The sequence below is a fragment of the Myotis yumanensis genome, unplaced genomic scaffold, assembly GCF_028538775.1.
Source record: "Myotis yumanensis isolate MYYU_CA2020_CCGP unplaced genomic scaffold, mMyoYum1.0.hap1 SCAF_9, whole genome shotgun sequence".
Classification (NCBI taxonomy): Eukaryota; Metazoa; Chordata; class Mammalia; order Chiroptera; family Vespertilionidae; genus Myotis; species Myotis yumanensis.
In genome coordinates this window covers 49420105-49444275 of record NW_027223760.1, presented here as the reverse complement: position 1 = coordinate 49444275, position 24171 = coordinate 49420105, and the positions used below count along the sequence as shown (strand labels likewise).

The window sequence follows — 24171 nt, the reverse complement described above, 5'->3', positions numbered from 1 at the left end:
CAGACAGAGCTGGGTGATTAACTCATTTGGCCCTTGCAATCTAAACTAGCAATGGTTTTCCTATTTCTACAGATGGAGAAACTAAGAGTCCCTGGGTGAGTAACTTGTTCCCAGTTATGATGCTAATAAGTGAAGACGTGAGAACCCAATTTAAAGTCTGCTTGGCTTCTAGTCCACTATAGCCTGTGTCAAGTGCCTCCTATGCATTTGTAAGGCACTATGCCAGCTAAAATGTGGGAGAAGAATGTAACAACAACAGGCTTTGCTCTACAGGAACTCTCCGTTAAGTAGAGGGAAGTGAGACATATGCACGTGTAACTATCATCTCTCTATATAAAAGCCTAATATGCAAATTGTCCCCGTGGAGTTCTACCAGACTGATCACTCGCTATGATGTGCACTGACCACCCCGGGGGGTGGGGGGGAGGGGCATAGAACGAAGGAAGGCCCCGGCTGGCACCCGGAAGGCCATAATTGGCCCTGATCACTGGCTAGGCCTAGGGACCCTACCCGTGCAAGAATTTCATGCACTGGGCTGCTAGTATAAACATAAAAGCAGAACATGATATGTGCTAAGATAGGGGCATAAGCAAGTACAGAGGATAAAATAACCATTTTAGTTGGGGTGCTGCAGGGAGAAAAATTGAAAAGGATTTCTAAAAAGAAATGAGCGTTGGGCTTTGTTAAATGGGTAGGTTATCAGGAGAAAAGGGAGAGGACAGTATGGACAAGGGTACCAATATGGATGCAGGATATTCTATTGGGTGTCAGCTGGCTCAGTGATGCTCCCATATCTGGAGATTACCTCAGTAAATAGCTGTCTAACTTCCCAGGGACAATCCATTCATTGCAGGGCTGACATCCAACTGGGCCAATCACATTCTCTTAGCTGGTCATTGTAAATTTTGAACAGAGACACAAAACCTATGGGCTGGCAAGTGAGTTAGATTATGATAGCATTTTATTGGTGAGGTCCCCCAAGCTGCCCAGATTTCTACTATTCCTGAGTCCCAGTTGTTTATCTTTTCCACGGATCCCCTAAGTACCTGAGTGGCTCTCCAATAAATTCCCCCTTTGCTTAAGCTAGCCGAAAGTGAAGAAGAATAGGTTCAGGAGACCTTAGAAGGTAGCATTTGGCAGTGAGCTAAGATGTATGAAGAGGTAAGAAACAGGAAATGTTGGAAATATCTCAGGGCATCCTCATAGAAGTTACTGAGTATAGGCTAATGATTTTAGACTTTACTCTGGGGTGGTAGGAGTCATATATTGCAACTATTTATACTTGTGCTACTAATACTCTCCCCACTATCACATTTATTGAGTACTTTTTATGTACTAGACATTTTTAAAAATTGTAAGTTCTTTAAATACATTAACTCATTCAATAGTCACAATAAGCATGCAAGCTAAGTATTATTACCATCATTTTATGAATGAGGAATCTTAAGCCAAGAGAAGTCAGGCAACATGCCCAAGGTAATATTGAGAGCATATAAGTAATCGTTACAAGTGTTAATCTTGAAAGAATACTTATAATGACTCAACAATGTAGAAACTTGAGGTAGGAAGATCAGTTAGGATGCTATTTCCAAAACAAGCAAGAAGTAGAGGGCACGGCATAAAGTAGATGTCAAATCCATGTTAGCAGATTTGAATTGGTGTCAGCGGGAGTTTTCTTGCTATTGTAAATTTAATTTGATTTGGCAACTAAAAAAACTGTCCAAAAGTACTCGAGTTTGTATAATGATGACTGAAAGATTGGAGAATGCAATTTACATGTGAGAGGAATACAATATAGTGGGAGTAAGACCATGAGTCTGGTTTTGTACCAGTCTGTCACATGCTATGTGTATAGTATTATTGACCCTCTCTACTACACAATATTCAATGAATGACAAAGTTGATGTAATTCTCCAAGTGCTCAAATTTCTTCCAGGAAATTATGTGTGGTGGATATTTTGAAAATATTGCAAACTTAAAATGTTCTTGTTTAAGAATCTTGGGAGATCAAAACAAAACTATACAGAAACCTCATACAGTAGATCCTCAAATAACATTGTTTTGCTGTTATAACATTGATGAGATGCCTTAGGAATTGAACTCTTGTTTATATCAATTAGCCCATGGTGAAATGGTTTCATTATATGTCATTTTGTTTAAAGTCACAGAACCTACTTATGATGTTAAGTGAGGACTTACTGTAGTGTTTTCTTTTTTCTTCCCTTTTTCCATTCTGTTCCACTCAGGTAATCATCCTAGCACATGTGTCCCTACTAGGGCGTAAGGGTGTGCTTCTGTCCTTCTTTGTTAATATCACTGGGTTGCATCCCCTAGATACATTCAGGAAGTCTCTTCATCCCATACGCATATAAACATGGTCCTTTGAACCCCACAAGTGTATGTAGGAGCTGAGGGTTCTAAACCTTTTTCTCGTGCTCCATATAAAGTACATTTTTCAAAATTGCAAACCTCTTCCTCATAGTGTAAGTGAACAGCTTACACAAAAATGAGGAAAAATAAATGTGGTCTCTCCATGGTAGAGTTTCTGCCCTTTATAGGTTCACTTCCTGAAACAAAAAGCATCACACAGAATCCTCCATGGAAGCAAATCCATCCATGAGCAAGGAGGAGCTGGCCCTGCCACTCCTCTGGGAGCACTGTCAGCCGACCCAGGGACAAGTACACGTTGCCTTTGAGGAATGTGTCAGATAAGGTTCCTGTGTAATTTCCAGACTCTGAACAAGTGAACAAGCCGAGCTAAGTGTTTCCTTAGGCTTGGATCTGATTTCTGTGCACACACCCGAGTGCACTCACAGACCACCCACACAGCAGTGGGATGCGGCCGGGCAATCCCTGCTGGTATTAGTCTCTGCTCCATCATGACATGCCTGCTCTGCTGTTTGGATGTAAAAGGAGACTCAAGAGGAGAGAACCCTCACCCACTCGGGGGCTGATGACAGTCCAGTTGTGGGGGATTACTCTCCCCTTCAGTTCTCCAGCATGATTAAATGGGGCTCTTCACACCATCTGTTTAACTGCTCTGCCTAGAACACCCTCTTCTCCCCTCCATTTGTCTGAATCCCAGTCTTCTGAGAAGCCCTGTCTGACCAGAAACAGATACCAAACTCCACTGCACTCTGAAAGCACTTGCTACCTGCCCCATGTCATTTAACACTTACACCCTCTCTTGGTGCCAGATTTATTGCCATTTGTGGGAGGCAGTGGTGAAGACCATATGCCCTAACGTACTGGAAGGCTTGGGTTCAAATCCCTGCTCTACCACATCCTAGCTGAGTGACTTAGCAAATACTTAGTTTCTCTGAGCTTCGATGTCCTCAGCTATCAAATGGAAAGAGTAACAGTGGCCACCTCATGCGACGTTATGAGGGTGAAATAGGATAATGCTATCTGAGCAGCTGGCACAGTGCTTAGCATGTAAGAAACACAAACTAAAAGCTAGCCATGATTATTCTTCTTAATAAAAGCACAGACTACAAGAAAGCAGAAACGGTGCTGGACATAAATGGCCAGGACTCAGCATTCCTATTCTCCTCAGTGCTATTATGTCATTGTCGTTGCAGCAGAGAGCACAGCATGGTCATCGAAAACATGGGCTCAGGGCTCATTCCATCTGGGTTCAAATTCTGCCTGGACCACAACCAGGCTGTGCCACATAACTTCACTGGATAAACTGTCAAATAGTTGAGTTGGCCATTCAGCAAACTGGCTTTTGGTTAATTTGCCTGCTTCCACTCTGAATGTCACACTAATGAGTTTAGACTTTTTTCTTATTAATAATAGGGCAGCAGTTATCAACCTGTGGATTGCGACCCCTTTGGGGGTCGAACGACCCTTTCACAGGGGTCGCCAAAGACCATCGGAAAACACATATATAATTACATATTGTTTTTGTGATTAATTACTATGCTTTAATTATGTTCAATTTGTAACAATGAAAATACATCCTGCATATCAGATATTTACATTACGATTCATAACAGTAGCACAATTATAGCTTTGAAGTAGCAACAAAAATAATTTTATGGTTGGGGGTCACCACAACATGTATTAAAGGGTCGCGGCATTAGGAAGGTTGAGAACCACTGATCTAGGGGGTAAAGTGATCAGATTTGAACTTTAGAAAGATTACAGTTGAACCTTGAACAACATGGTTTGAACTACATGGGTTCACTTATATGCTGAATTTTTCAATAAATATGTATTTGGCCCTCTGTATCCCTGGCTTTTGAATCCATGGTTGGGAATCCATGGATGTGGAGGGCTAACATTGTTCTACACTGTTTTATAGAAGTGACTTGAGAATCCATAGATTTTGGTACCTGAGAAGGAAGGGGAGAGTTGGTCCTGAAACCAATCACCCACAGATACCAGGGGACAATTGGGAAGTTATATACAGATTTTTTACTGTATGTGTGTGTGTGGCGGGGGAGGGGTGGTATCCCTAATCCCTGTATATTTGACTTGATGTTCAGAAGATAGGTGGACAAGCATAGATATAGAAAGTTAGCAATACTACAGTTGTAAGGTGAGGGATATATGAATAGAGAAATAGACGGTTTTGGTGACTGATGGGGTCGGGAAGATAAAGGAGAAGTTGCTAATGTTAATGATGAAAGTTCTGCTTTGGCCCTTGGGTATGGCTTTAACATAGAGAGAGTGTAGTGGCAAAAAAAGATTTATAATACGTGGAAATAATGACTTAGTGATGTTTGAGATTCTGTGGGGCCCCTGAGTGCATCTGTCTGGGGTGTAAAGTGGAATTGAGGAGGGATATTAGGTGGGAGATATAAGCAGGCTGCCCCCGTGGTGGTTGAATCCATAGCAGTGGAAGAAATCTCCCACAGAGGTCATGTCAGGAAGAAGAGTGAGGGCATGGCCATGAGGACCACAAGGGTGGAGGAGAAAAAGACGCCTTAGAAAAGTCTGAGAACTAGAGGGGAATAGTGTGTGGAACGCTGTGGAAGGATATTGTTTTTAGAAGAATGGGAAAGCCAACAACACTGGAATGTCAGGGCCAAAGAAGGCTTAACAATAGCCACAGGATTTGACAAATAGGAAACCATTGGCAACCTTAATGAGAGCAGCTTCACAGACAGAATGGCCAGGTCCCTGTTGGGTACCTGGCACATAGTAAGTACTCAATATACAGGAATAACAGAGTGCAAAACTGAAACTGAAACCTCAGGAAAGTAAGAAAGATACCCACAGGCAGAGAAAAAATTGTAGGGTAAAGAGCATATCCAAAGTAGTGAAGCATATTTCTCTCTTTCTCTCTCTCTCTCTCTCTCTCTCTCTCCCTCTCTCTCTCTCATACAAATGCCATGAGAACACAAGCCCAGTTTGTCCCATCCCAGCAATAATTCTTACCTGGAGAGACCAGTCCATACAGGTGACTACTCGGTGCTTGGACCAATGCTCATCATAGAACTGACGATTGAAAGAAAGGTTGGCTCCAGCCTGGACATCCCTAGGAGGGTTTAAATATCAAAGATAAATATGATGCTTCAGAATGGGGCTTTGTCTCTTCTGCTAATGCTGAAAGAATGAAGTGGAAAAGCATGCTACATAATATTCCCTGAAGCCAAAGCATCCATTTATATAACAAACTCTGTTCACAAATTAACTATCAAGGGTCTCCTTTATGAAAAGCTCTCTCTAACCTGGCCCAGAAAAGGTTTCCACATGTCCCAAGCCTGGCATGAAATGTCAAATTTTTTTCAGGTTCTCATCTTGATGAGTGCTAAAGGAGTCTCCTCCTCTCAGTAAGTTCTATCCTAAAGCAGAGTTTACTAGAAATGTCCCTGTTGTCAAGGGAGCGCACACACTTGGCGATTCTTTGAGATCAGTGCCCCCTTATCTGGCCTTGGACCAGAGATGATGTGCATGTTTCTCTTTACCAGTAATTTCTGATTAGCTGTAGTGGTTGCCTCCCTGCTCAGTAGCAAGTGGTAAGTTCCACCATGAGACAGACATGCTGGAGAGTGGGGGTGGGGGGGTGCACCACGTGTATGAGATGCTACACATAGACTAAAACAGCATCGGGGTCTGGAATAATTACACTTTGGCCAGTGTTTACTTGGCTGATACTCAGCTGGCCACCAAACCTCCTCTCAAGAGTGCTTCCCTGATCGTGCATTTGCTCCATCGACTGAGTGTTTAAATTGAGTCATGTTTATTCTCTGCCAGCAGCTTTTGGATGTGGATAAAAAACTGCCTACATTTCTTGGGCTTTGGTTCAAGAATTTCTCCACACTCACCTTTTTCTTTCTGTTCATTTGCTTCATTCCCTTGGCTTGCATCCTGCATCACTTGTACTGGGTGACCTGGTTTTAGATTATTTTCTTAGGCTCTAATCAGCTGACTTATTCTGAGTTGATTTTTTTTTTCCTCCTGTTAACCCTTCTGCATCTCCACCCTTGCCAACTCAGGCAAGAGGTATATGCACCCAAGTAACTGTCAGGAAGTCAGAATAACAGTGGGCCAGACTCCCAGAAGGAAATAGCACCTAGAAAAACCAACTGAGCCACAGAGTGGGCTTTTAAAAAGAAAACAAACATTTCACAACATGTATATTCAAAACACTATTGTCTCTTTAACTGTTTAGGACATTTCAGAACTCCCTTTTGAAACTGTGTATGGAGCCTCTGTTGTATTCCTTTGAGTGTCTTCAATGATGATAGGTTGTCCTTTGAGAATGTATTTGAATTTTAGAAATAGTAAAAAACTCAGGTCTGATGAAAAAGGCAGGGGATCTCACCTCCTCATATTGTTCTTGGCATAAAGAAATTGGTGACTAAAAACCAGCTATTTCTATTTCTTAGGAAGCTCGTAAAGTGCCTCTTTATTATCCCCACGATGATGGTTAGCAGCCACTGCCTTTTACAATGTATAGGTTGCAGTCACAGAGAAAGTCATTTGGGGCCACTTGCTTTTATTGATTACTTTTTTGTTTGTTTTATCTGTAAATATATCCCTGCATATGTGTTTCTTAAAAGGCATAGACACAGAATCTTAAGGTGTCTAAAGAGGAAAACATTTCCAGTTTCTATTCACTGTCTCCCACATCAGTTAAGGTCTATCTTGTGTTTATTTCCTTCAGTTTCCTGTTTGCTTAGACATAAAAAATAGATCTACTGGATATAACGTAAATCTCCTGCTGCTGCTTATAAGGGTGTTTTGTCAGAGGACAAAGTACATATGACTCTGCCAGTCTCTATCACCTGGCCCGTTCCCCAGATATCAAGTTCAAAAGCATTTCACGGAAGCACATGATAATTACAGGGAAACTCTAAGCCAGGAGGTATAACCAAAGCCCTTAGTCAAAGCTGTTTAGCAAGATCAACCCTGGAATTTCATCCTCCTCTGATTTGTTAGATTTTGGATTTGCAACGGTGACACACACATGAATTTAGAATCAACAGATAACTTATCACTGTATTTTTTAAAAATGCACACAAGAAACTAACCCATCTTTTTCCTCTAACTCGCGACCACTATAGTCAAAGAAGATGTCCGAGTCTTCGGCCAGCGCTCTTTCAATGACCCGGATGGTCCGATCAAAAAAGATGAGAAATTCCTCTGAATGAAGGATCTGCTGTTTCTCTTCTTCTGTCAGCTCCCTTGGAGGGGCTTTTTATGTAAAAGAGATTGTTAGGAAAGAAAAAAAAAGGACAATTAAAACATCTCAAGAGGAATCCAACTCTTGAAAGAGACTGCTTATCAAAGGAATGAGAAGACACAGCGAGATAAGCCCTTGTAAATATCCAGTCTAAATTACTCCCACATTCACACAGAATGTTTTTTGCAGATGTCTTCACTGCCAATTTTACAAAAAGATTTCATATCTGGCCTGCTTACTGTTTGGAAGAGCTGAAAAATATTACCAATGAAAATAGATTGGTGGGTTCTAAGCAATCAGTTTTGAATAAAGTCATTGTCTTTAGAACTGAAAAAAAAAAGGCTGAAATAATGAATATTAGAGAAATCTAAAACTATGTATATTAGAGACTACTGTACAGCTGCACATATTAAATAATTAAGAACCACCTATGCTATGATCCAGATAGCACCTGTCCTCTTTCTCTGGATAAATTCATTTTATTTTAGATGATGGCCTGATAAGGCTGACTGATTGCTATATACATTCCACTCAAACCCTGACATGTCCTTCCAAACCCCTTTCACCCAAATATCTTCTGTTTGTCACAAACACATGGAACAAATAAATGCTTCTGTGAGACACCTAACAATTGCTTTTATGCCTCACTTTTCTAGCATGGTCGAGCTTATCACGAATCCTGAAGATGCAAAAAATGAGGCAAAGAAGATGAAAAAAACCAGCAATATGTCATAGTGTCTGAAAGAAAGTTCACTTCAGAGTCACAATTGAGTTACATAAACTGTTTCTTCAGTAGCAGGGTTTACATAAACCGATAAAGGATTAGGAACTCTCCCAGACTGAGAAAGCCTCAAGGGCAGAAACTGTCAGCTGAGCCTTTGTGGTTCTTCAGGAACCCCATTCAACTCTGGGCAGGGAGCCCTCGGTCCACATTTGATTGATGACTCTTTCCGTGGCACCAGAAGTGCCTGAAGTTGAAGCTACAGAAGGGGGTAGTACATTACAATTACAGGTGGGTCCCTGGTGGAATCACTCACCCACTGGCTTTTCCAAACACTTCTACCACCATCCCCGTATAACCAGGACCAACGTCCATATGGTCACATGGTCAGAGGACTCTTTCAGGTGCAGGCCTGGAGCATAATGTTTTATGTAAACGTTACTTGCTTCTATTCATGGTATCTCAAAGCCACTGTTCGGAGAAATGGGAACTGTCCAAAGCTCTCCTGCAGAGCCATGGAGTGAATCGCAAACTTTTCAGGTTCATGATGCCTCTCCCCTTCCCACCGCCCCTTTCCTGCCCTAGACCGCAATGCGGGAGGTTCGGAGGGACGGACTCCACAATCTGTCCTTGTACAAGAAACTAGCATGACCCTGATGTAGTTGGTTCACACCCTGAAAAATGCTCTCCAGGTAACATTATAACAAAACAAAACAAAAAAAGATAAATCCACTCCAGCAGAAGATCTTCTCCAAAAACAGCCCATCCCATAGTTTTTAAATATAGTTAGAAACATTTCTTTGCTGCTGAAGTCTCCAGAACCTGAAAGATGCCAGTGTCTGCTGGGACTCTCCAGGAACCCCCATCAACTTCTGCTGAGCAGAACTGCCCAGACACCGGCTTAAGAAATAGTGAAACGGACCATAACAACAAGAACTCTACAAAACCAACATTTCCTGTGCCATACGTTAGCTTCGATTCTTCAAGCAATTAAAGGTCTCTGGGCAAAGCAGGCCATGATACCTAAACACTAAGTCTGGTTTAAGGGTTCAAGCTAAATACACTGGGCAAATAGTTAAGTATTTAATCATTACTCTTTAGGTAGCAATTTAGTAGTCTACTTCTTAAAACTCCTATATATTAGTATGAAATTGAATTTTTTCACCCATATGTAAGTTCAAGAAAACAGTAAAACCATTCAATGTAACTAGGCAAAGTAAATAAATAAATAAATAAATAACCCTACAAAATGTGAGGGTTATTTTATTTTGGTTAGTACTGTTACATAAATAAATAAACTTCACTAAATAAGGGTACTATAGGACCAAGGAAAATGTCTTATTTTAATAGCCTTGTTTAGCCTTAGTCACTGTTGATGGATGACCAAGGCACCCTGGAAATTAGGCAGAGACAGGACTTTTCCCCTTTATTCCATTTTTATAATACTAAAAAATAGCTTTCTATTCTCTGTTTATCTTTTTCAGCTCCTTCTATTTCACCTGTATCTTTCCTTATAGGTCCATTACCTTGACTAAAAAAATAGTATCTGTGTAATTTTCTGTAATTTTTTTCTCCCCTGTAGCTTATTGTCACTTTGATCTCATCTTTCAAGACATACAACTTCTCTCTAAGAGAAAAATAAATGGCTGATCAAAGTGTATTTGCAAAGGCCAAGTTCAGGTAGGTGAAGCAGTAGCCTCTTCAGATATTATATTTGACAATACAATATTTGGCTTAAAATTAAATTGCTACTGGAGCAAAACAAAGGATATATCTTATATTAAGCTTTGATGTCTAACAGGGATCAAATGACAAGATTTGTTAGCACAAAATAATAAAATGCATGTGCAGACAAGTAGTTTTTTTAACATCGTAAATAATATTCAACTTAAGAGTTAAGTAGGACCACAGGCATTTTTGACAAAATCCCAAAGCCTCCCATACTTAAAAATTTCTAAATTGATAAATGTTGTTACAATGTAATGAAAATATAATGGAGCATCCAAGAACCATAATCAAAAGCTGCATTCGGAGATGAAACCTCTCCAGACATCATATTTTATGAAAGAAAATTGGTTGATTAATGGAATCCAGAAGGTTCAAAATACAAGCATAAACAATTGGAATCAGAATAGTTTTGCCCCAGGATAATCCCCAAATCCCCCCTGAAATATTTGTTTCTGCAGCTTTTCCCTAACACTGGAACCTAGTCAATTTTTTAACACACTCACTGCATGAAAAGGGCAGGATTAATTTAATAAGGCATATCAGAGCAAAACATGGGCATTATAATATTTTATTTTCTTATAAGAAATATTATAGCAGGTTTGTTGGGGTTTTTTTGCAACAAAATGTTTATTATTTCTGCCAAGAGCTAACAATAATTTTTGCATCGAAAGTGACCTTAAAGAGAAAAAGATTCTTTGTAAAAAGCAGGATATGTGAATTTGACTTACATGTGGTCCAAATGACATGACAGATTTCAAACTTAGCAAAATTTACCTGAACAGTTATATTTAGCTTGAATAACAAGTATGAAAACACGTGCTGCATTCATGAAATTCAAAGTTTAGATGGCTGCCTAATTCTGTGAATTCATGTCCTGCAAAATTAAAATCTAGTATACATTTTATTTCAGGATTTACTTTATATTCTACTTATTGTAGAAATGTTAATTTATCTTGGTTTTACATATGTAAACACTTTTTTTTATGTCTTTCATGATTAGTTTAACCTATTTTCTAGAGTTTTCTTATCGGCCTTAATGTGTATTTTTTCAGTTTCTTTTAAATTTATTTATTTATTATATTTTGGGTTCTTGGAATTTTTTTTTTCTCTGTAAAAATGTAAAATTCATCATGAATTTCACAATTTCTATTGAGTCTTTTACAATACCTTATTTTTGGTTAAAAGTTATTTTAAAAATATCCACTTGTCTTGCCTTGTTTCTATGATGTAGTTTTAAATTTCAATATAAAAATGACATCTTTTAATGTTTTTCAAGAATATATTTAAAAGACAAAAAATAAATAAATAAAACCCCACAAAGCTTAAGTTTAAAATCAGATTAAATAGGAGGATGGCTCTTACGAGAATTTTACAGGGAAATCAATTCATAAACAAGCAACCCAAACCAGACTAATAGAGAGGGCATCCTCCACTGACGTGAATGTGAGGTTTAGGAGCTGACATGCATTGACAGGGGTGAGGTGTCCGATGCTGTTGTTTCAAACCTCCAAACCTGAAGACACAAAGACACTCCCATATACAAATTCCCTACATTTTGATTAAAAGCTAAAACGTACCTGCTGTTTTTCTCTACTCTGTTGTGGACAACAGAGTGAAAACAGTCATACATCAAACCCATATTTCTTTACTGTTTAATGCATTTTGATGTCACATGGGCAAAAATGTCAAAAGCCAGTGAGCACTATTTTCCCATCTCCCCTTACCACTTTTTTTTTTTTTTAACTCCAAAACAGGCCAGATTTCTCAAAAATGTGTTCACTGGTTTGAAACCATGTATGTCAAGTTTCAGCCCAGAGCAAATTTTTATGGCTGAGTAATAAATCCCTGAAACTCAGGGTTCATAATGGAAGTGCTGACACAGCCCTAACTACCATGCAGCCGTGTGAACGGCGCCACGATTATATCTGCCAGAGATTCTTTCAAAAGTTTGCAAAATACTGTCTTGCTTTAAAAAACAACAACACAGAGTTTGATGCCATCATAAACATGCTTTTAACCCATTATGTGCTAATTTGCAGAAAAGCCATTAATAGAGAATAAAGCTCACAGCGCAGCAGTAATAGAAAATATATTGCAAACGTCTTCTTGACTTTTAACAGGACTTTAATCAATTCCATGAAGCATGAGTAACAGTTGAAATTAGAGGGTGTTTCTGCTCAGACGTGAAGAAGGTGGTTGCAATGTTTTGCCAGAGTAGACAATTTGGAGGTTGGGGTGTGGGGGTGGGGGTGGAGGGGCGTGGTGATCTGTGCCAAGACGTGCAAAACATACCCCAGCTCCTTATCCCCAGTACATCTTAAGGACATTTTGCAAAAGCAAGAAGCGGGTATCTTAATAAATTCGGATTTATTTTGTCTCATGCTACACCTGTGTCAATGATATTTTATTCACCAGCTTTAAAAAAGTATGTTCTTAGTAGAAGTTTGAATGTGAAATCTCTTCAATCAAATCCATTTAGAATCTCTCAAGAAAAGTAACTTTATTCCCTTCTGTGGATGCCACTATTAGAGATGAATCCACTCCTTGCCCTCCATTGTGCCCCAGAACTTGACTGTAACCAATCTCAGTGCCTGAACAGACTGAAGTGAGTACACGTGACCAGTATGGACCCTTTCCTCCAAACGTCCCCAGTGACAACCATGTGACACACATTGTGCCAGAGCCACGGGCATCTTTAAAATGTTAAATCAAATGGGCTTCTAATTAGAGTTATGTTGACCTATATTGTGGGCATTCGGTAGGAAATATGGAAGGATCTTTTAAATCCACACTCTGTTCTCACGGACACTCCATTGATCAATAAGAATGACAATTTCAAAGTTCTCTTTTATCTGCAGTACTGAGAATCTAGAAGGGATATAAATCAGATTTTTAGGGAAACATCACCTGTAGTATTGTCTTCCCCTTTCTTTTTCTTTGTTATAATTTTTAAAAATTTTAATTACAGATGACATATAATATTATATTAGTTTTGGGTGTACTGATTAGACATTTCTATACCTTCTGAAGTGATCGCCCCATAGGTCTACTACTCATCTGACCCCATACGTAATTATTACAATATTATTGACTATATTCCCTATGCTGTACTTTACATCCCATAACAATTTTCTCTTTTGCTTTAGTTTCCTTGTTTGTTTGTGTGTTGTTGTTTTGCTTTCTTGTTACGTTATCATTGGGAATATATAACAAAGTTTTTAGATAGCACAATAATTGATAACAAATGTCTTATTTTATCATTATTCCGTTATAATTTTACTGAAATCATGCCTGGATTTGTTGCTGGAATTGTGGATGGTTTGCACTCTATTTGCCTCTATCAGTCAAAATAAAAAATGACTCTTGCTTTGGAGATTAAAGTTCATGTTGCTAAATGTAATGTATTGAACAATCATAGAAAACCTTCCCACACAGGGGGTGTACATTTAATTTTTACTTACCTCTAGAGTCCCTTATGGTAATAAAATAAATAAATCAAATAATGACACAATTTATCTCCCACACCATACCTTCCTTCACTTCCTGTTTTTTGTCTTGATTTTCCAATTCTGAATCGTGGCCAATTTTAGGTTCCACCATATCCTCATCATCTTCATCCTCTAGAAAAAAGAGAGAGAGAAATGCACTATGATCGTTCCTTCAAATCAAAGCCTTTGGTTGATGGTGGGAGGTAGGGGCAAAGGGTAAAGTTCCAATCATTTAGGGCAACTTCTAAGTGAATCAGTCCACAATGAATGCCCAAGATACATGTTCATGAATATATAAATAAATTATCTCCAAAAGGAGCCTCTTTGAAAGTCCCCCCAAGTTGCTGAGAAAGCCGCCCTGAGTCAGCACCTGCTACCTCCATCTCCAGGCCCTCACCACATGGGATGTCTTGGAATTGCCTCTCTGACCTCTGAAGCTTCTTCAGAGATGGCCCCAAAACAGATCTTAAAATGTTTCCACCTGGGGCACATTCTCCACAGGGGACACCTGCTGTACAGACGACTCATTTCCAATTTAATTCTCACCAAATTAATTTGTTTTTGACCTACAGGAAAGGGTTAAATACAGGTCTGACCCCAGGTCAAATGCCATTGGCAAGTAAACCACCAGGGGTAGGGCCCCCAAAAGTCGTTGCCATTGGCCTCTGAGAAAGCAACCAACCCACATGGCATTTACACATCCAGAGCAGCTCATGCATTAATGTGAATTTAATGAGCACTAACAAATGGACCCAGGAGGCTACCACTGCCAGATGTTATAGTGCCCTTCCTGCCCTATGCAAATGTGTGCTCCCTCTCTCTCTCTGCTCTCAACCTGCCTGTCTCAGAGGCCCCTTTCATTGTAGGCCTCTTGGAATCATCAGTCACGATGTAGGGGAGAGTCCAAAGGTCATAAGAAAATCCAACTTATAAAAATAAAATGATCTAAAGAATTAAAACTTGCTTTCACAGTTTTTAATATATTACCTTCACTCTTAAGCATTATATTCACTGAAAGTTACTGATTGTGTTGGTTCAAATGGAGTTTAAAATAAATGACTTCATTTCCTTCCCTCATACATTCATTCATATATTCATTCATTCATTCAACAAATATTTACAAACCTTCTATAAGATTTCAAGCTCTTTATATAGTCCCATTTCCATCAATAAATCCTGAGACATATTAACTCAAAACTTCAGTACCAAACAACTAGAGAATGCCCTATAAATGCATACTTAAATGTCCAAATAAATAAATAAGTATGGATAGCCTGAAAAGTAACTCCAAAAGTTCCCACTATATTAAGCAAGTGATTTGTGTAAGGATTATCAATTTTTAAAACATGGATGTATAAAGTATAGCAGTGCAATTTAGATAATTAAGTTTTTAAGTGGGAATTTTCATTGAAATATATTACTCTCTACACATGTATATAGGTTGTGTGATCAACCTCATTACCTTATAATCACACTATATATACATATCAGAAGAAAATGTAAAACACTTTTAAGGAAAACTATCATTTATTAATAATACATTTATTAATATACACTGATGATAAAAAGTTGCACTGAAATTTTGAAAAGAACATAGATTTTTAGATAAATAAATCTTTATAATGTTAATAACGCCTCTAAGACCTTATCCCTATATAAAGATATTACTGCTATCTACCCACTGCAAACCTGCTTGGAAATTCCTGAATAAAACATTCGCCAACACATGTTGTATCTTCATGATCCAAAGACCTAACACAAAGCCTGGTGAGCCACTGGCTGGAGGGAAGTGTCCTCTTCTGCTAAACCTTGGATGGGGAGGCAATTTTCCAAAGGATACTGATTTGATGAGAAAATGGCCCCATTTCTAAACATTCTAGAGGCATTTTCAGAAAATGCAATGGATTCAGCAGCAACACCCTGACGCTTACTAAATGCCAGCAACTCCAACAAACAAAGGTGGTTAAGGCCCGTGTTATTATGTGTTGAACTGGGCACCCCCAAATTCATATGTTGAAGACCTAACCCCAACAGCTCAGAATGTGACCATACTGGAAATAGGGTTGTTGCAGATATAATTAATTAAAATGAGGCCATACTGAAGTAAAGTGGGCACCTATTATCCCCATAAAAAGGGAAGGTTTAGACAAAGACTCACACACAGAGAGAACGCCATGGGAAGATGGAGGCAAAGATTGGGGTGATGCTTCCACAGGCCAAGGAGCACCAAAGATTGCCAGCAAACCGCCAGAAACCAGGGAAGAGTCATGGAGAAGTTTCTTCCTCAGAGCCTCAGAAGGAACCAACTCTGCCAACACCTTGATCTCAGAATTCTAGCATCCACAACTGTGAGACAAAAGCTTCTGTAGTTTAAACCACTCAGTTTCTGGTACTTTGTTCCAGCAGCCCTAGCAAACGAAAATGCCAGGCGAGTGCCTTATGTCTACTGGTATGATCTATGCCCTAGTAGAAGAGATACAGGAGATACACAATAATAATACCTACGGCAGGGATGAATGCTTGACATGCATACATACTCATTTATCAGAACTTGGTACCATTAGGCTAATTTTATAGATGAGGAGACAGAGTCATGGCCCATCCCCCACCAAAAAATACCAAAAAACCTCCAAATCATGTCAAGCCATTACACATGCTGTCCCCCTGCCCACAGAACGACATGAAACAGAAATGCCGAGGAAGAGAAAGGCCTAAAGTACAAGCAGGTACGATATTCAGTTGCAGTACAAGGAGGCGATCGTGGAGGTAGACATCGCATGGCTTCAACATGGACCGCTCTTCCACATAAGGCTGAGCCGAGGAGAAGTTAGGTTTCACATCTAGAGAGCTACGCAATGGGTGGTTTTATTATTCAAGAATATACATGCTGCATCCAAATCCTGCTCTCGTTTTCATTTCAGAACCCACTGCCCTGAGACCCGACCAGCCAGCCATCCTCACTACAAATTCCTCTGGTCAGACAGACTCACAACCTGGGTGGGAGCAGGACGTCAAGAGAAGTAACTGATCTGAGTTCGAGGCTGGGGTCTACCATTTGCTAGCCTCTTGATGTTACACAATTCAGAGAAACTCTCCGAGCCCTGCTTCCTTCTTTGCTGAGTGGGGACAATAATCCTTTCTTAAGCCATCAAGAGAGTTGGGAATACTTGTTCCCAGAAACCTTCAAGCTGGTGGTGCCTTAGCTTGTATGTCAACAAAGATTTATTGAGCACTCAACAGTAGTACGTACCTGGTGCTGGGAATCTGACAAAGAACAAGACAGACGAAAATCTCTGTGCTCAAGGAGCTTCTATTCGAGTTGCTGCAAAGAAACCTCAAACCAATAAACAAAACATGCACTGTATCAGGTAAGTGCTGGGGGGGGGCGGGGGGGGGACTAGAAAGCTGGGAAGGGGGTTGGGCATGCAGGGAAGGGGAGGGAGAGTAGAGATTTAAAATGGAGTGGTCAGGAAAAGCCACACTGAGGTGACATTTGAGTAAAACATTCAAGGAGTTAAGGGAGGGAGCCGAGTGAAGATCTTGGGGAAGTAGAACTAATAACAAAGTCCTCCCTCTCATTCACCAAGGGGTGAAATGGGTCACGTTCTACATTAATTTATTATCAGTTCCATTCACCATGGGGTTGTGCCTTTATCAGAGCCATGTGGTCTCTACATTCACATCTGCTAGTTCTTGAAATGAAGCCAGTTTCATCAAATGACTTGAATTAGTCAGCTTAAATAGTATCAAGTTCCCACCGGTCACAGATATAAGGGCTTTTGTTTTAAACATTAATTCCTGGAAGCGTCAAAAAGCAGCATCATGACAGAAAGTGGCCCTTAAAATTTACTGGAAAAATATCATTCTATAAGGGCTTGGCATAGAAAGGGCTAGGTTTGTGATAACAATGTGCTAGTTTATCTAATGTGTTAGGTCATCTAATTCTTTAAATAGAAAATCCTTCCCCAGAGAATATGTGTTTGATGAGGTTTTTTTTTTAAAAAAACTAACAAATATCTATTGTGTTTATAATATGTACAAAGTCCCATAATGAGATACTGTGAATAAGAGAGAAACAAAATTTTTAAATAGTACCTGCCCTTTTAAAGTGGTTATAAACCAGTTGTAGGCATTAGTTTGTAGTGGCCACAGAATTCTTTGTCCATCAGTCTTTTAAAGACACAAAGTAAGAGATTCAGTGGATTTGTTAAGGAAATAACACAAGAGACTGGTTTGTTTCTCTGCATACTGATATGTTTGCCTTGCTCAGCAAAGAGTGTATTTTCCTTTAAGACTCAGGTTTCCTTTCTGGTGGAATTGGAATTACTTCTGTTGAAACCATTTTCAAAACAGTTAAATAACGGTAAAGAAAAGGATTTATGTAGACCCACTACAGACTACTGATATATGAGTTGTGCCACCAGTTCATACCCGGTTACATTTCCTCTGAGATCGGAGGGGAAAAAAATTACCACCCATGTGTGGTTTCCTGTACCAGGTCCACACCAGAAATTAAACTAGTGGCAGGAGTTAATGACCTGTCAGTGACGGGGCTAATTTCAAACAATGGCATCTTTGGGACGCATTATTTTATTTAGCACCCAAATTCTGCCTCTCCCGTTGCTGCATTCTTTCCCTCTAACGTGGGGAAAATCTTTAGTAACCACTGTCCTCCTTCCTTAAGTGTTTCGGAAGGTCTACGAAAGAATAATTGCATGTTCAGCAGCAATCACCCGTAACACTTAGCACAAGGCCGGGCCCCTTGTGTGAGCTCCACAAGGGCTAGTTTCCTCTTCCAGTCTGTGGTTCCAATAAAGCCGACGCAGTCGATGTGAATATGCAGTCGTCGGGTTGTTGAACTGCTCTGATGGCCTCACAGATCTGAGACAGTGGGAAGGGAGGGTAGTGGGATGTTGTTACTGCTTGGCAATACAATATAAAAGTCCCCTTCTGTCTGGGGAGGGGGCATGGACCCCCTTGGGGTGCTGACATGCTGGGCCCTGCTTTCTTCTCCTGAAGCCCAAGGGAAGACATTATCCTACGCTCCATCTCCTGGTGGCCAGGACACAGGTAGTTAGTTACCTGGGCAGTCAGAGCAGATGCTCCTAACTGGGGCTTTGTCTTTCGAGCCAGGAGACAAAGGTGAGGGGACATTAGGATTTGTCTTGGGCAAAAGGCCATAGTAGCAATGGTGTCCAACATCTTGGTCAGATCGCTCCAGGGGCCCACCGTCTGGGCTGGTCCCTGCCCTTTTCCAAGTTTGGTCCTTCGGCCTCCTGTTGATTCAGTGAGCACCAGATTTCCCTCCAATAAATCTCACTAGAGGCGGTGTCAGCATGAGATTTCCTTCTAATAAGTCCCACTGGACTTGGTGCCGGTTGCTTGCAACCAGCACTCGAGTGACACAGGGCAGCCCTCTGTGAATGGAATGGCTGTGTTTTATAAGGTCAATGGGATCTCACTTTCCTGTGCTCTCCCAGGGCCTGCAAAACCCCATCATAAGAGGGTGTGAATGCCCGGATCGAGCCCTTGCTGCCCTATTCTTGGCTTTCCACGAGGGGACTGCGGCCCTTCCACTAGCCATCGCATGGGAGACTGCTAAGTCTGGTCAGGTACAGGATGGCAGGGAGCTCAGTAGGCCATTTCACTCCATCCTTCTTGATGCTAAAGGCCACCTTGCTGCTGCCAACGGGTGGAGGCACAAGGCAATTACCAGATGACTTTGAGTCGAACAGGCCAACGACTATAAGATGCACAATTACTATATGTACCAGTAAGAAAAAAATGATACTGCTAATTAAACCATAACACATCATCAATTCTAATGTGAAAAATTGTGAATGTTGGAGTTGATAATTTGTGGCTCAGAAATAAATAGAAGCTAGTTTCTGAAAGATAGAAGAAATGGCAAGAACACAGAATCAACTCTCAATCAAACTTATTGCTTTGCTGTTGGTGGTGGACAGGCTTGGAGCAATACAAAGGCACATTTATGTTTTGTTTTGTGGGTTTTTGTTGTTTTGTTTTGTTTTAGATGTATTGCTTTCAATGTCAGAACAAATGCCCTAGCCACTTTTATATAATTCTATGTATAGATGCTTCAGATGGTGATTCTTTTTATACCATATTAAAATATTTCAACAGAAAAACAGAGTTAACTCTCAAATATAAATTTGTTTTCAATCAAAAAAATAATGCACTTTAGTGAAGAGAGTCTTTGCAGTTCTGACTTCGGCCTCACTGTTTCTCACATCCACTGCCACTCTGGATGACATTTATGTCACAAATTAGTATCCCCAGCTGAGATGGGCCTTCTGGGCCTGTGCGGTACATTCCAACACGAATGTTCCACGGGCACCTCACACCTGGCATGTTCAGAGCAGAATGCCTGCCTTTTGCAGAGATCTGCCCCTTTGATTGCATTCTCCATCCTGCCTCATGGGGACCACCATTCACATGCGGTCACAGCTGGACACCCGAGTACCACTTTCAACCACCTTACTCTTTTCCATCAGAGCCAGTAAGAAAGGGCCTCGGAGTCCCTTCAATTCCTCCTCCAAAATCTGTCTCAATTTCACCTCTGTCTTTAATGCACTGCCCTAGTCCAGGCCATTACCATCTCTTGCCTGGGGTATTACAGTAGCTTTTTTTACTGGTCTTCCTTCCATTGCCCATCTTGCTCTATATTTATAGTAGTTTCATTTTTAAAAAATACATCAATGTATCCTTTCTCCACCAAAAAAAAAAAAAATCTTCTGTAGTTCCCTATAAGTTTCAGTATAAAAGCCCAATAGCTCCTTTTTTTTTTTTTTTCCACCTCATTTTCCATTGTGGGCAATGCACAGTCACCCGATGTCCCAGTAGGTTCAAGCCTCAAATGCACTGCACATTGGTTTTTTCTGCCTGTGTTGAGCTTCCCGCCAATATCCAGGAGGTGTCATTACTAGCCCATTAGGACGCAACTCTGGAGCTTTATACTTCCTCCCAAGCAGATCTGTTGAGCCCCTTCATTGTTCCACCAACCCACCTTCTACGTATGTCTATGACAACACATCTTAGTCCCCTTGAAATTAGGTTTATGCATCCATCTCCACAACCAGATGAAAGTCCCTCAAAGACCAACTCTTGTTAGTCTCATCAATGTCAAATACTGAGACTAGTAATATAAAGACAGGTGATTTTTCTGGAAAGGGGGGAGTTTTGAAGCACACCATTTAGGACATTGTAGGACCAAACAAGTTTGAACTCCTTTCTGAAGATCAGTTTTCCACTTTTAAGAAACATAGATTTCATTTGAATGTTATTTAAAATTCCAGAAGGAATTCAAGGTATTGATGAACTTAAATATAGCTTTTGAAACCTCATTTATCTCCTTCCCGGACAGCCCTTTAGTTACATTCTGAAATATCTCTCTAAGGGGCCACCTGCTTCTTGATGAAAATACTGCTGCCAACCAGCCCCACAGAGAAACTGGAGGCTTTTAAAAACACGGTGGACAAAGTCTGATTTTGTTTAAGAATATGGAGGCTATGTGGAGGCTGCAGGGCAGTGGGGGAGCCTGGAATGAGAGGACAGTTAGAGGGTAAGCTATAGTTGTAATCCAAGCAATAGATAATGAGAACTTGACTTAGGGTGGTTCAGTTGCCAGTGAGTGTGATGAATTGAACTGTGAATTTAGACCTGTGTTTGTACAGCAGACATTGAGAGCTCACTCAAGTCACCCTACCCTTGGACCAGCTTCGTGTACAGCTTGCCAATTTTGCCAGGCGTCCAAAGAGAGCCACCCTCCCTATACCTAACACAGCAGCCAAAATAAAGTATAACATGCACCACTGAATGCTTACACAAACCAAGGTGAGCGCCTCTGTGCTTTAAAAATATGCAGGAACGACATATTTTGTGGGATTTTCAGTAAGCACTTTGTTAAATATACTACATGCTAATATTTAAAACACCTTCACTTTCTGGTCTAGAAAAATCTGGCCCGAGTAAAGAAAACATACATTTCTCATCAAACAGAGCACTCCTGTTAACACTCTAGGCCACATCAGTTCTCTCCGAAGGCTCTAACATGACAGTACTTGGAAAGTTTACTTCCTGATGGAATGTCACCCAAGGCATTGCAAATGAGAGGAAATGAAAGAAAATATTCAAAACGAAGAGAGGAAGCCAGAGAATAGTACTTTTTAGCAGCTGTTTCTGAAACTCATAACTGTACTGACATATAATATGCATGCAGTAAATATGTGTTGAATGGAGTCCGTGTGGATTAGTTGGCTTGCCTGGGAGGACAGAGACTAGGAAAAGACCAATGTTCTTCTCAGAGATGTCCCTGGGTAACTTCAGCATTTGATGTTTGGGATGGGAAGGCTGATTGATCTGTATTTTCATATCCTTTCCTCCTTAAACATCTTTAATGGCTCCTTATTTCCAAGATTAGCTCAGCTTTTAAGGCCCATCATCATCTGATTCCAATGTAATTCTCCAGCATTGCTCAAAGCAGAAAAGCCCTTGACTCAACTGTGTATGAAATAGGCCAAGTTTGTTGTCAAAAACTACCTTTTCATTTTTCCTTTCACTTAGCCTTTTATATCTTTCAGGCCTCCATCTCCCAAACTTTCTAAGAAAGTCATGAAGCCTTCAGCCACAGAAGAAATCAGTTAGATGAACTAATTCATACTAGTGGATTAGAGAATGGTAACCCAAAGTAATTCACCTCTAAGGGCAAACTGCAGTTCTTGCAGAACCTTAGAGGATGATATTTTGAAGGAGCAGAGCAACCCCTCAAACCCAGAATCATCCATGGCACAGTTCCAGAAACACTGCTACTGTACTTTGTGTGAGTAGGCCTCTTGGGTTGAGTAGGGCACAGACTCTGTCTATCCTTGGCAGCCTTATTTATATAGATGGGAGAGAGAGAGAGAGAGAGAGAGAGAGAGAGAGAGAGAGAGAGAGAGACCAGGCAATAATTCAAAACACTTGAAAATGTAAAATGCAATTCTTGGCTGCTTAGAAAGAGAGAAGGGACTCCTAGCTTTCTCTTTCAGACTTAAATGACTTTTGCTGCCTGTTTTGGATTTTGGCTAACTCCATCCCCTACTTTCTGTTTCCTCTACCATTTGTTCCAAATGTGCAAATCCCCTTAAGAGGGAACATTGCCCTCTTAAAGAAAGTGGAAAAGAAAACTTGGGTCACAGAACCAGAGACATCACCATATCTAACTTTCAGCAGCGACTGGAGATGTGTCCCCAGTAAAGTAAAACCTTCCAGGTCTCCAGGTACTAACACAGTTATTGTTATGTTAATTAGTGAAAACTAGAGTAAAAGAAATAAAAACCATTTATAAACAGAAATTGTTTGTGAAAAGAGAGTGGTACCTTCCATCACTAAGTATCATCAGCTCTGTTTGTTAATGTCAGCAGTCATCATATCTGTGTCATCCCACTCTTACATGGTCTCTAGCATTCCTTTTATTAATAGGATCAAACCTTGTTAATTCTATCTCTTTGTATCCCTTTTACTTTCACCTCCTTCTCTTTGGCTACGGCCATTACGACCTCTAATGTAGCCTGCTGTCATAGCCTCCTAGCTGGCATTTCTCCCTCCAGCCTCTCTCTATCCTTAGCCTTGCTACCAACAACACTCAGATTAATCCACTTAAAACAGTGAAAGTCCCAGACAGTGCACGTGATGTGCAAAATAAAAGCTGGATTCCTTGGTCTAGTGTTCAAGCCTTCTAGACTGGCTCCTGCCTGAATTTCTTCTGCTGTGTTCATCCTCCCATGCTCTTGCCCACACACACACTCCAGTCAGCCTGCACGGGTACTTTGCTGCACAAACTCCCACATTTCCATCTGTCCTTTGGTTCATGTTGCTCCCTCAGCATCAGTGTCAGGCACTATTCCAGGTGCTAGAGAGACAGCAGTGAACAAAACGGACAAGACTTCCTGCCTTCATGGAGCTTGCATAATAGAGAAGATAAGTCAAGTATGCAGCATTAGAGTTGAAAATGCTAAAGAGAAAAGCAAAGTGGGTAAGGGAGGTGGAAAGGTGGGTATCACAATTTTACATAGGTAGCTAGGGGTCCTTACTGAGAGGTGGCATCAGAAAAAAAGACTCAAGGAACTGAGGTATCAAGCCATGGGGATACCTGGGCAAAGCATTCTAGGTAGAGGAAACAAAAGCACAAGGGCAGGATTTTGCCTCCAGTGTTCAAGGCCTTGAATAGCTTTCCCCGCGTGTAAAATCCAGCTCTACTACAAGATCTGACTCAAATACCCGCTGTTCCCCATCTCTCCTGCACTTCTTCGTGAAAGGGATTTCTTCCTCATGTAACCTTTCACAGGGGCACTCTTAACTTTTTTTCACCCAATCAAAGAACTACAACGTTTAAGAGTATGGCATTTATCACTCTCTACTTTATTTACTACACTTTTCATTTTAAGTAGAACACACCCCTGTATGTCTATGAGTTTTCTTCGTCCAAGTATCTGAATTTCTTGGGAGTAGGATGCATTAATTAGTTGTATTTATTTGCTCCCATATTGTTATTAAGTAAATATTCCTGACTGTTCTAAATGTTAATAGTCTCATTT

The 24171-nt window shown here is 40.4% G+C and overlaps 1 protein-coding gene across 6 annotated transcripts in view; it reads right to left on the bottom strand.

Annotated features, from left to right (window-relative positions):
• The window catches only part of DYNC1I1 (dynein cytoplasmic 1 intermediate chain 1), a 278730-nt gene that overhangs the window by 107011 nt on the left and 147548 nt on the right, over positions 1-24171 (bottom strand). For all 6 annotated transcript variants that reach the window (XM_070424306.1, XM_070424305.1, XM_070424309.1 and 3 more), the window contains 3 exons: positions 13619-13708; positions 7488-7650; positions 5389-5488 (listed from right to left, as the gene is read on the bottom strand). In XM_070424306.1, coding sequence (XP_070280407.1) covers positions 5389-5488; positions 7488-7650; positions 13619-13708 — 353 coding nt within the window. The remainder of the gene's footprint in view (positions 1-5388; positions 5489-7487; positions 7651-13618; positions 13709-24171) is intronic.